This window comes from Strix aluco, chromosome 6 (genome assembly GCF_031877795.1).
Source record: "Strix aluco isolate bStrAlu1 chromosome 6, bStrAlu1.hap1, whole genome shotgun sequence".
NCBI classification, from domain to species: Eukaryota; Metazoa; Chordata; class Aves; order Strigiformes; family Strigidae; genus Strix; species Strix aluco.
This window is the reverse complement of record NC_133936.1, coordinates 27,027,043-27,039,557: the sequence shown is the minus strand read 5'-3', so window position 1 is coordinate 27,039,557 and position 12,515 is coordinate 27,027,043. Positions and strand designations below refer to the sequence as shown.

At 35.1% G+C, this 12,515-nt stretch overlaps 1 protein-coding gene across 6 annotated transcripts in view; it reads left to right on the top strand.

Annotated features, from left to right (window-relative positions):
• The window catches only part of ZNF385B (zinc finger protein 385B), a 172,804-nt gene that overhangs the window by 129,560 nt on the left and 30,729 nt on the right, over nucleotides 1-12,515 (top strand). For all 6 annotated transcript variants that reach the window (XM_074829263.1, XM_074829264.1, XM_074829261.1 and 3 more), the window contains one exon: nucleotides 2,502-2,612. In XM_074829263.1, coding sequence (XP_074685364.1) covers nucleotides 2,502-2,612 — 111 coding nt within the window. The remainder of the gene's footprint in view (nucleotides 1-2,501; nucleotides 2,613-12,515) is intronic.

The window sequence follows — 12,515 nt, the reverse complement described above, 5'->3', positions numbered from 1 at the left end:
TCTGTTTGAAACTGGGACTTTGTGCATAGTCTGCATTATATGGTTTTGAACTGCATTGCCTAATGCTAGCGCTGTGGATTGTTATCTGGAATGCACAGAGGAGTCATTGATCACTGCTGCTTTTTCCCTTTTTATTTTTTTAAACGGGACTGCAGACGTTAGTGGGTATTTTTGCTATTTCTTTTCACCGATCTCAGACACTTCAAATGGTTGAGGTACTTTTCAACATTACTCTTTTGTTCTAGATTACCTGATCTAACAATTAGTAGTTAAATTGAAAAGCAAAACATATCTTCCATTTAAAAAAAAAAACCCTATTCCTTAATTATACGACAATTTTTTAATATATGTAATAAATGTTGTAATATGTATTGACTGGCATATGTATTATAAAATGGATGCTCCAAAAACTTTTGATCTGCATGTATAATTGTGATGTACCATTTACTGCATCACCCTGCATAATATAAGTCAAACATGTTTTTTGTTATATCTTAAGCTTTTAAACTTTGGACTGTCAATATATTCTAAAAACAGAGAAAACAGGAAATAAGGATATTTATAAGGATATTTATTTTAAGGGTTTTTTTTAGACTTTATCACATAGTTTGTAACAACACTGTCATTTAATCAGTAGTTCATTCTAGACAAGGTGTTTTTACTTTTGTAATTGTCTTGATATGGTACCCCTATGGCAATGAAATACAGTATTTAATGGCAAAAGCTGATAAAAATTATATCATCTTTCCAGAAACTTTGTTAGCAATGTCATTTACAAAACCATGCATTTGGTTTAAAAGGAATGTAGCAAGAAACCGATGTAGCTGTAGTCCAACAAAATTAAGTGAGCGTTTAATGTTAAGTAATAGATTATCAGAGAATGTCTTTTTAGGCAGATAGGATGCAGTATGTTTTTATTGAACTTGTGTATTTGTGTATCTGCATATATGTGAAGAAAATCCTCATTAGTACAGGCTTCTCTGGAAGCTTAAATGTGTACTAGGGGAAAATTACAGTATTTATCCCCAGGTTTAGAAAGTCTGGAAGCAGCTAATTTACTGCTATAATTCTTTAACTAATGAATCAGTAACTTCACTTTTCTCTCTTCCTTTCGTAAGTCAGCTTAGTATCAAATATGTGATGTGTACCAACCAATATTAAACAGCCAGGTTTGGTTTCTTCAAATAATACTGTAAAGGAAAAAAAATCATCATTGTGACTACGAAGCAAGCTTCAGAAAAATATGACTTTACAACAAATTGAACTATTTTCTCCTGAGCTGGTTTAAAAAGAAGGTTGGAAAATGAGCACTTTTCTTGTAGACTGTAATTTTTTGCCCTCTTCTCTTCCAAATCCATTTCTCATCTTAAATAAGGATGGAGGACCACACGGGCAAAGATGCTCATAGGATAATTTGAGTTGAAAGGGACCTCAGAGGTCATCTGGTTCAACCTCCTGCTCAGAGCAGGATCAACTGTGAGATCAGACCAGATATTCTGTTTTCTTTGAATTAGAAAAATATGCTTGAATCTTTTTGAGTCAGGAAATTAATTTTAATCTGTATCCATGCCACATCAGGAAAAATGATATATTATGCTTGAGGCCTCGACAGAGGAGCAGTTACAAACTCAGTTTCCCTAACATCTAGTGCCATTCCCCAGCTCCAGCAGTGTTAACAACAGACTCTCTGCCGTTTTGAGGATATTCTAAACTGGGGACCAACAGAAGTCCTGGTATTTAGCAAAAAAGAGCTAATCAGTTCCCAATTCCTGAAAATGCTCGGTCAAATTTAGGATTAATATATTCAATGCTTCACTTATCTCACATTCTTCATAGTGTTTTCTGAAGTGTGGTAACTTCAGTACCTTTTCCTGGTGCAAACACTCCCTGTGTGCTCCTCCAAACTTCAGCCTTCCTATGGGCTCTGTCACTCATCTGTTCTGCACAGAAATGTTTGGGGATTGAGACCTTTGTTCCCAGCAAGTGGTGTTTCTAATAGAGCCTGTAAAGGACCTCCTCTCACAAAGAGTCTTCAGGAGAGAATATTTTCCACGTAAGTGCTAATATCTATCACTGAACAGAAAAACAAGTAGAGAGAAATGACAGTGATTTGTTAGGGGGCAAAAGTGGTTTCTTGTAATGTGTCTGTTGGATCAGCAGGTGATAGGGAAAGGCTTTCAGGGGGCTCTTTGCAATTCAGACGCGACAGTGGGGCCCCGCAGCACAGACTATGTGCAGGGTTCAGGGAGGAACTGTTTAGTAGCCTGGGGATGGCAATAACAATGGAGCCGCCTTTTTTTCATAAGCTCTGGCATGCTACCAATTCCCTAACCTATGCTAAATCTAATTATTATGAGGGCTGAAATGTTATTTCTTCCTGTTTATCTCAAAAAAAAGTAAAGAAAAGGAAAAGCTTCCAGCAGACATTGTTATATTTAATTTTTATTCTATACTGTATGTTGCCCTAAAAAGTTGTAAATTGATTATTGCTTGTTCTTCAGATGGATCCTGTGCAAAAAGCAGTCATAAACCATACATTTGGAGTGTCCATTCCCCCAAAGAAGAAACAAGTAATTTCCTGTAATGTTTGCCAGCTTCGCTTTAACTCTGATGTGAGTATTGGCTATTTTCATTCCTTTTTCTCCCCCCCCCGCCCTGGTACATTAGGTATAATTAATCTAAATCTTTTTTTTCCCAAACAAATCATTCCAGTTCTGCCTACATTCTGCTCAGCCTGCTAGACTGATAATTTGTCCACTCAGAGGTGGAAGTCCACAGAGTTACATTGCTCTTTGATTTTCTTGAATGGGTCTGGCACGATATCCAATGCCACGTCCATTGACCGATATCCCATTTGACAGTCAGTAACCTCCAAGATGCACTGCAAAAAGAAATTAAAAAAAAAAAAAAAAAAGAGGGGGAGCAGACTGAAAAGCTTCCCTGAGAGTTCTCTGTGTCATACCCACTCTTCTTCCAGAAGAAATATCATTTTCCTGTTGTTCCTACATCCTTGCTGATAACGTCTTTTGATTTCTTAATAAAGTCACTCTTCCAGTAACTTTCATTTGTAATAAATATGAACATTTACTTCTAGCTGTCTTTTTGCATATGATAAAGTTCAAGGAAATGGTTTTCTGAGGTGTAATTAAAAAAATGCATTACAAAAGAGTACATTGACTGATACATTTAAAATATATATCCAACTAATGTTTTTCCTCAGTAGCTTGAAATTAAAGAAATTCAAGAAAACTATGTCTAAGAAAAAAATGACCTTTGACACTTTAAAAATATGTGTTTGTTCTGGGAGACTACTTACTAATGTCATTAAGCTTATTAAAAAAAACCCCAAAATTCTCAGATTTTTTTGTTGATCTCAACTGTAAGAACAAATCTGTAAGTGATGTGTTTAATATTATATATATTGCTGTTACAATTCCAGTCTAAGAAATAGTTTGCCTTCAAGTACTTGGTGCTCCTAGAGATTTGGAGTAAAACACTCATACCTATTACTCTGATTTTTCTCTGCCTCTACCATTCCACTTTGAAGAGTGTCTTGTAAAGCGGTTTCCAGAGTTTGGCTTTCTTGTCTAGTCTGGTAAGGATTCTGAAGCAGTGCTATCTTAACCTTCAAATTGATTTCTAAATCTGTAGTCTTTTGACAAGCTTATTAAACTTTCTTTGTAGTGGCAATACCTTCTTAGATAACAGATTTCAAGTGTCATTATTTAAAATTTAGTTCACCTGTTTCCTCTTTAAGGTTAAGATTTAAGGTAAAAAAAATCTTTCTGCTCTGATACTTGGTCCAGATACCTACTTTCACTGATTGAAACAAAGAACCAATAAAGCTTTAAAAAATTTCCCTAGGTTCCATGGATCTGAATCTTGCATCTGAGCTGGACCTTACTCCGTCACCAGGGAAGCAGCTCAGCCTGTTCCTGCTCTTCCCTCTCCTCCTGAGGTCAAGGTCCCTCTGATGGGTCTTGTCCCTAGAGGAGTCACTCTGTCTGCACTGACATTCAGGTGGACAAACAGCACTTCAGGCAGATGGAGTGAATCATCACTTAGTGGCTCAAAACAAAAAATGAGCTGAAATGTTATATTGGTTTGTACATCTGCCAACCAAGCAATTTTACCTATCTAGACTTACGCCCTTTCTGTTCTACTTTGTGAGTATCATATTCTGCTTTCAATAGTGGCATCACAAAAGCATGGCAGATTATAGCCTTCTTTCTTCTTCTGGAGCAGGTGTATTCATAGGCTGTCGTTCTCCTTTCTTTCTGAACGTGATCAATATGCTCAGTTCTAGTTACTAGAAAACATGATCATCCTTTTATAATGGATGATTGCATGAAAAGATGAAGCATTAGGACTGTGTCACTGTTAGTGATAAAATGCAGTTCCTTACTTTCTACAGCAGTTTGCTTTACCAGGACACCCAAAAACAACCTGGGAATTTGATTTTAGAATGCACTGAGATTCTAGTAGTGTTATTAATACCAGAAAATGCTTAAATATAAATTTAAGTTTCACAAATATTTCATAACCACAACTTACAGGAATTTTTGGAGAATGTGTTTTCATAGTGTAGCACTTCTATTTTAAAAGCTATCTAGCCTTTCTTTGGATTATTCAGCTTCTCCTGGGAAGCTTACATAAGATTTTAAATATATCCTCCAGGTTCAGTCTTTTGGCCTTAAGAGTTATTTATCTGAGCGTGTGTTGCCTTTTTTTTTTTTTCCTGAGAGAGTGAGATCTTATTTTATTCAGCTATTATTCTCACCACCCCCACCATCTTCCCATAGTCTGTGTTGTTATAATTTCACTGAGGTAATGCTAATGGCCTTTCAACTAAGATCTGCAGACTCTTACAGTTCTTTCTTAGCTTGTTAAAAGCTCCTTCACAGAAATAAAAATCTGGACTCTTTGCTTGTATTTTTCTGTTTGGTCTCTTTATAATGTGAAATTATGCTTAAGAGGTGAAGTGGTCTTTGCAATCCATCCTGTGTTTTGTGGATTGGGGAAAAGGGAGTTAGATATTTGTGAACCTTGTAACTGTTGAATCTTTCAGTGAATCACAGAATCATCTAGGTTGGAAAAGACCTTGAAGATCATCTAGTCCAATCAGTTCCACCATGTAACAACCTAAGAATGTATTGAGAGTCTTCTGAGTGGCATCAAACTGATAACCTGCATTAAAACCTTGAGCATAGCACATTGCAGAATGAGATTCGTAGCACAGCCACTTCACACTTGCAGTTCCTTCTAGCTCTACAAGGACGACATGCTCCTTGTTGTTGATGGGCATTCTGTTTCTTTGAACTTCCTTTGACCTAAATTATGCAAGCAAAGGAAATAAAAATGACAGAAGTAAGCTATTAAGTAGTTTTCTTACTTTTGTTCTCCTAAATGAATTTCAGTTGCATGATGTTTGAAGATTCTGGCCTGATTCTGGTAGTGCTTTATCTATTGCATGAGTAACATACGGATCAGTGGATATTCATCTGTGAGAACAAAATTGGTTTCCTTGAGTGCAATCTTTCCTTCACACTGTGGACACCCGTTGGTCTGGATCAATAAATCAAAAAATTCAGCCTCGTCAATTTATAGTTGTCAAACCTCCCACTAAACTAATACAGTAAATTGCAAAGGTTTCAGTTTTCTTCTGCTAGTGTGTCTGCATGTTTAGCTTTGGTGAGAATGTTCTGGCATCAAGATTCAGAGGCAGGGATCTGCAGCTATCTGCAGGAGGAGAAAGTCTGATACTAGGGCTGGAAGGAGATTTTAAAATGGGTTGTCTCCAATGTGAGAGTAAACATCTAATGTTGAAGTATTACTTTCTGTATTTTGAAAAATAAAAATCGCTAGGATAATGCTATTTTTCCTCTACCATATTATAATTTGAACAGTTTCCTAACTGAATTCTTCAGTACAGTCTCTCATACTTTTAAAACTATTTTAAAAAGTACAACGTGAAGAAAACATCTGCGTACAAACTCTGAATTTGGTCTAGTTTTAGCCTGATCCATTTATCTTCTTCCAAAAAAGAAATGATGGGGTTTGATTGATACTCATAGGCATTCGCCATCATACACTATCTGTCCTTTTCTAGAATTCATTAACTGCAGTTTTGAACTCAGTCAACAGTCAGTTTGGAACTTGTGTTTTTCTGATAATAAATTATGGCACAAACAGTTTGACCACCCCTTCTAAGCTCTGTCACCTCCAGCAGAAACTGTAGTACGAAAGAGATGATCCAAAGTCTTGAGAAAAAGAAAAATAAAACGCCATCTCTGTGAAGTAACACCAAACTAAAGTTGTTTTAATAGCCTGAATTTTGAGGTTCTTGAATGGGAATTTTATCTACAATAGTAGTATTGACTTGACAACAGTGATAACTGAGGTTGCTTCAACAATATTTTTCACGTGATCCAGCTAAGATGCTCTAGCTGGTACTTAGAGTGGGTTTGGGTGCCTAAACCTAACTGTCTTGTCGTTTGAGTATCTGACGTATCTGGGACATCCACACCAGGCAGCTGGAAGTGAGGCAGGACACCTGAGGACATCCCAAATTGTACTGGATTCCTGTTTCTAGAACTGAATCCCCACTTATTAGGTTTGCCTTCTATGTTCTTTTTAGTTTCTTTTCTTCTTTTTTTTTTTTTTTTTTTTTTTTAAGAGGGGGAAAGCAGGATTTAGTGAGGAGAAAAAGCACTAAAAGAAAAAAGGGAAAGTTAATTAACCTCAAGATTATGTTACCAGAAAACTGGAAAGTTAGTAGAGCTCTCAACAATTCAAAGGCAGTGAAATGGCAAAAAAGTGAGGAGGGAGTAGAGAAATGGATTTTTCCTAAACTAATTGTTAATGATGGTAGATATCAGGAGTCAACTGCTGTTGAATTAAGTTGGAAATCTCAATTTAATAGCATTGTGAAGATTGGTAGTTGATGAGCCTGATTAGTCAGAATAGTCAATGAGATAGTTACTACAGCCTGTTTAAACTTTATTCTGTTATGCAGAAGAATGCATTTTTTTTTAAACTGTGGTGTTTTTTTTTTTTTTTTAAAAAAGCACCATCCATTAATAGTTACAGTTGGATTTGCTCCGGTATATTAGAATGAACACAGGTGTTTCTATCTTTGCATCAAAATACCTTTTATCTTTTTATCTTAACACCGTTTTATCTTTTAATTCCTACATGATGATGAAACAGTATGTGTTCCAGTGCAGCAATGACTAGTGTGTCAGTGAAGTTCAAGCTATGGTCTTGTGTTATAATCCAGCTCAGAAAAAATGAGAAATATCTCAGTTATGTTTACTACCACCAGAGACCAGGCAGCAGAAGAGGAAGAATCCTCTTCATGGAACAGATTGTGATAGTGAGTCAGATTTTACGCTTGCTTAAAGGCTACCAGGGCAAGAGACGTAACTGTATTCCACCAAGAGGAAGCAAGACATGCTGAGAAAGATTGTCTTAGCCTTTGAAAAAATAATTTTTATTCCTTTTAAGAATTCTGGGATTCCTTCCAAATCCATGGTATATCTATGTGGACTATAGATAAACTTTGCTAAATAAGTTTTCATATTAATTACATAGGTCTGGCTTGTTGATATTAATTATTTATATTACAGACATTCTAGCAGAAACAAAAAGCAGCTTGAGTGACTTTGCTGAATCCTTATGATACCCATAAGAGGGTCCAGTAGCAACAGGGCAAGGGGAAAAAACGCCTTTTTTCTATCCCATGTAGATTCCTTCTCTGCCTACTCTTGGCTCATTTTTTCTCATTCCTTCTGGCCACCAGATGAATCTGCAGCATCTCCTGCAGCTGCTGTGTGGCAGTAAGTCCCTCTGGCAGCTGTGGAGCTTTGGCCAGACTGTCTCTGAGATGTCTATTATATTCTGCTATGGCGTCTGACACTGTAGCTTGCAGCCATAAGAGAAAAGTGAGTTGCAGTTGCAAGGATGCCTGTTTGGCTTCTGCAGAATTGCTTTTTTCTCCATATCTATGAATCATCACCTTATGTGCAAGTAAATTCTCTCTGCTCTTTTCCCTCCTTATTTGTACTGATAGTCCAGAGTTTGGAGCTTGAGCACTATACAATAGTCAGTGCTAATCCAGTCCCTTTCCTCAGCAGCCAGACCTCTCTGTACTCCAAACTCACAAATACATTAGGCCAGCAGTGCAGCCAGCAGTCCACATGTTTTTTTATTCTTTTGTTTGTTTTTTTGTTTTGTGGTGGGTTTTTTTGAAAACGGAGTTGTTCATCTGTTGGTCACATCTAAAAGAAATACCTGCTTCCCTCTGTGCACTTTCTGTTTCCTGTAGGAAGGTCTTTGGCTGCGATACAGCCTGGTAGGTACCATCTTGTTGATAGGATGTCATTTGATATTTAAATAAACTTGTGTTTCTGCAGTGTGTTGCTCTGTGAGTAATGACTATAAGTTGGTACTACTTTTTGTTGTCACCTGTGAAGACTCGGAAATCAAGAAAAACACCTTGTAGGCCAATCAGAAAAAGCAGATGTAACAGTTCAGCATTAAGAGATGCTGAAGGTCATCTTACTGTTTATTGCATTTATAGCTAATAAAAATGATGTGATGATAGTGATCATCCTTTTAAAAAACCAAGAAGTCAAAGTTTTGAAGTTTAGGCAAGTATTACCAAATGTTAACTTTGCAAATTTGAATGAATCACTCGTGCTGTCAAAAAGATAACACACAAAATCAATAGCATCAAATAAAAATCTACAGAACTGTCGTCTTTCATCAAATGTTTTACGTTTTTTCTATAAATAAGACTATATATATTGATTCTTTGGGTATGGAGGGTAGTGAAGTGGATAGGAGGTAATTAAAAGCATAACTCTCAGGAACTTGTGAAGGTAATTTTCTGTTTTGTAGACAGAACTGACAAAATGATGAAAGTTGTTAGCTCCAACATGACAGAAATATTGCACGATTATATGGTACAGGGTTATAACATGCTGAAAGTTCTGTTCAAATAACAGCTATTTAACAGAGCTTTTAACTAAGTTTGAAATATTTAAAATATGAGTTGACTACTTCTGACGTGGCTGATGTTCACAGCTTTTTGATTTTTCTATGTCCTTTTCAATAGTAATCTACCTTACTATTTGGAGCAATTAGGTTTTAGAAATTTGTTGAGAACAGAATCGAAAAAATAATGCAAATCTTTGATATAACAGATGTATGAACGCTTCAGTTTTGCAGATTTCTTCAATTACATCTGTTATTAATATCAAATGAGATAAAACTAAATTTTTCAACGCCACTTCCTAATTTATCACTGCGTGTATTTTTTTATTAAAATTATTATTCTAGTCTAAATTCTTCATAATTTATATACTCCTAACATAAATATGCATACTCTTACAATATGGTTCTAACAGGTAAACTATTTGATCAGACATTTGGTAGACATTATTTTAAGGAAAGGAGCTGTATAGTTTAGGACATGCTGTGAATTAAAATGACAGTATGTTATGGATATAAATACCTCTGTGCTCCTCCAATCTTGCACAGTTAGATGCCTCCTCTGATAGGACCACTCCCATTGCAGCCATGTCAGGAGAGCCCTCACAGGGGTGCTGCACACACTTCATTAAACCACTTCTCCTTACTGCCTAATGTAATGCAGTTATGGTTAGCCTAGCTACTTCCACACCTGCAAAAACAATGATTTTTTTTTTTTTTTTTTGTACTCGAGACTATGTAGTTATGGTGGAATTCTGTAGTTACCAAGAATTAAAGAAGTCATGGCCTTGCTTAGATCCATGCTTTTACAGGAATACTATTACTTATCTTCTAGCACTATTTAAACCTTATTTATATCTTTCAGACACAAGTTCTATTGATTTCAAAATAGCTTCAAGCTATTGATAATTTCAGATAAAGACCTGAATATTATGAGGACATTGTAAGTATTCTGAAATAATTATAAAATAAGGAAATTATATATTAATGATATGCCCCCTGGAATTGGAATCAGCTTGATGTATAGAAGTGGGCAGGTACACAGGTGTTGAGAGGTGGTCTTTCTACAGTGTATGTTATGACTGTATTTAGGACATGTTAATTTTTTTTATCTTAAAATTATGTAAAACTTTTCATGGTATGCAGGAAGAATTTATAGATACTCCAGAGCAGAATACATGTTCTCAAGATTATTACATATATGTTAAGTCTTCCAGTTGTAAATTGTCTATGTGGTTGAACTGTTACTGGCAGAAGCTTTTGTGGTATTTTTAACAAAATACTTTTCATTGGAGATTTCCACTGTATTGACACCAAATTTGAGATAAAATTTATTTGAGATAAAATTGCTGTGGAGAAGACTTCCCATGCAGGGCAGAATTCCTGCTTTAAAAAGATGCAGTAGCAAGGGAGAAGAAATAGGAGCCTTGAGCCACCATGTTCAGTTCCATTTAGTTATGGCACTCATCTAGTATTGCAGAGCTTAAGGCATGAACCTGGACTTCCCATGTAGATACTTCAGTCTCCCTTTATTTCTGTATTTCTCCTTCGTAATGTCATGCTGCTCTACATATATGTAGTTTTATATACTAATTGTCACACCGGATAATGTGGTAGCAGATTCAAGCATTCAGCTTAAGTGTTGGCAGTCCAGTGGTCTTATTTCCATCAAGGAAGGGCTACTTCAGCTGATCCTGAAGAAACCTGAAAAAAGTCTTGATCTCACACACATACACCCTGAACCATTAGATTTAGTCAAACCTTGCATCAGGTTGTCATTGAAGGGATCTGGTAGGTTAATATTTCATCTCTTTATGTAGTAATAAATTCAGTTAATTACTCATTCACACACCAAATAGATTCTAAAACTCAGTCACTTGTGAACTGTCAAAATGAATAGTGATGATTTCAAATATACTGCCAGTCATTGCTCCTGACGGGGATAATTTCCTGTAATCTTTTGTACTGCAGTCTTACCTGAATTTCAGATTTCTTAAAGGTAATACCACTATCAATGAATCTGTATGATCTGTAAGTTTCCTGGTTATCTGTATCTTTCTATATATAGATATCTGTACATCTATACATAGTTAAGTTTATGCAAAGTAAAGCTACCAAGGTTATTTTAAGCACTATAATATGCTAATGATATTCACATTTATTTTAGAAAGCATGTTTACATGTAGAAGATGAAGATTTGCATTGCTGATGTTTTATTAGATGCAATGTAGTGTATAAGGTTAACATATTGTGTATAGTCTCACAGTTTAACGTCCTGATGCTTAAATTTCAAACTTTGTAATTTGGAGGTGAAAGTAGAAATTACTTTAGATTTTAAATAAAATATAACATTTCGATCATTTGTGTGTCTCAATGAAATATATTTTTAGAGAGAAAAACTTGTCCTTTTCTACAACTCAGTCATTAATCCTTATACCATAGAAGGCTTTCTTAACCAAAAAAAAAAAAAAAAAAAAAGATTTAATAGGTTGGTTTCTTTCATTAAATCATTAAATTTAATTGGTTGGTTTCTTTCATTACTACTTAAAAGACTCTGAATAGAACTAAAAATCTAGATTGCTTAGAGAGGACAAGCATCCTCCCACCATTTTAAGGTGTAGAAATTTGAAAAACAGGAGAAAATTGCATATTTATTTGTCTGACAATGATATCCTTAATTATTTGCAACTGAATTAAAAATACAGGTTTTCACTAAGCCACGATCTTCTAAAGATTTAGACATATGTTTAGTGTCTTAAAATATGCATCCAGTTGGTCAAAAAGTAATGCCAGGCAAATGCACAAACACTTTTGGGGAATTTGGCCTGTCAGTACAAAGGTATTTTTGCATTCTGGTTTTTAATGTATTTATTGCAGCTTAAAGCTTTTCCTGTTCATTAAATCTTACTAGGCAGAACTTGATGACTTTCTATACTTTCTAATAAGTAGGGAGATTCCATTTTAAAATGTTGTAATGTGTATATATCAAGCTAGTAGACCACAATCAGTTTTAGAACCAAGTGGAAATTAGATTTTCCTTCTAGGTAGGGAGTTTTTTCATGTGAAATATTTTTCTTATTCTACTTTTTCCAAAAGTGTCCTCCTTAACCTATTAAGCATTTCATTTAAAAATTATAATAATAATAGTTCAATGGTGACATTTAATTTTTATTACATAAGCAATAAATTTGAATATTTTTTATTTCAAAAAGATTAATAATATTGAATTATTTTACTGTAGAATTGATTCATCCCTACAGTAAATACAGCCCTATACACTGGAATAAATTATTATGCAGTTAAAAAGCATCACAGTACATGAGTACAAAGAGATTAGTTAAGGTTACCTATCTTTATTTTGGCTTTTCCTAACTTTTTTTATTTTCTCAAATACTGTTTTCATGATACGGAATTTACATTAGTTAGTTTAGTTAATGATGATCAAAAAAGTACATGCAGTATCCATTTAAAATATTGCATCCCTAAGATATTTACTCTTCATTTCATATTTTCTTGGGGCT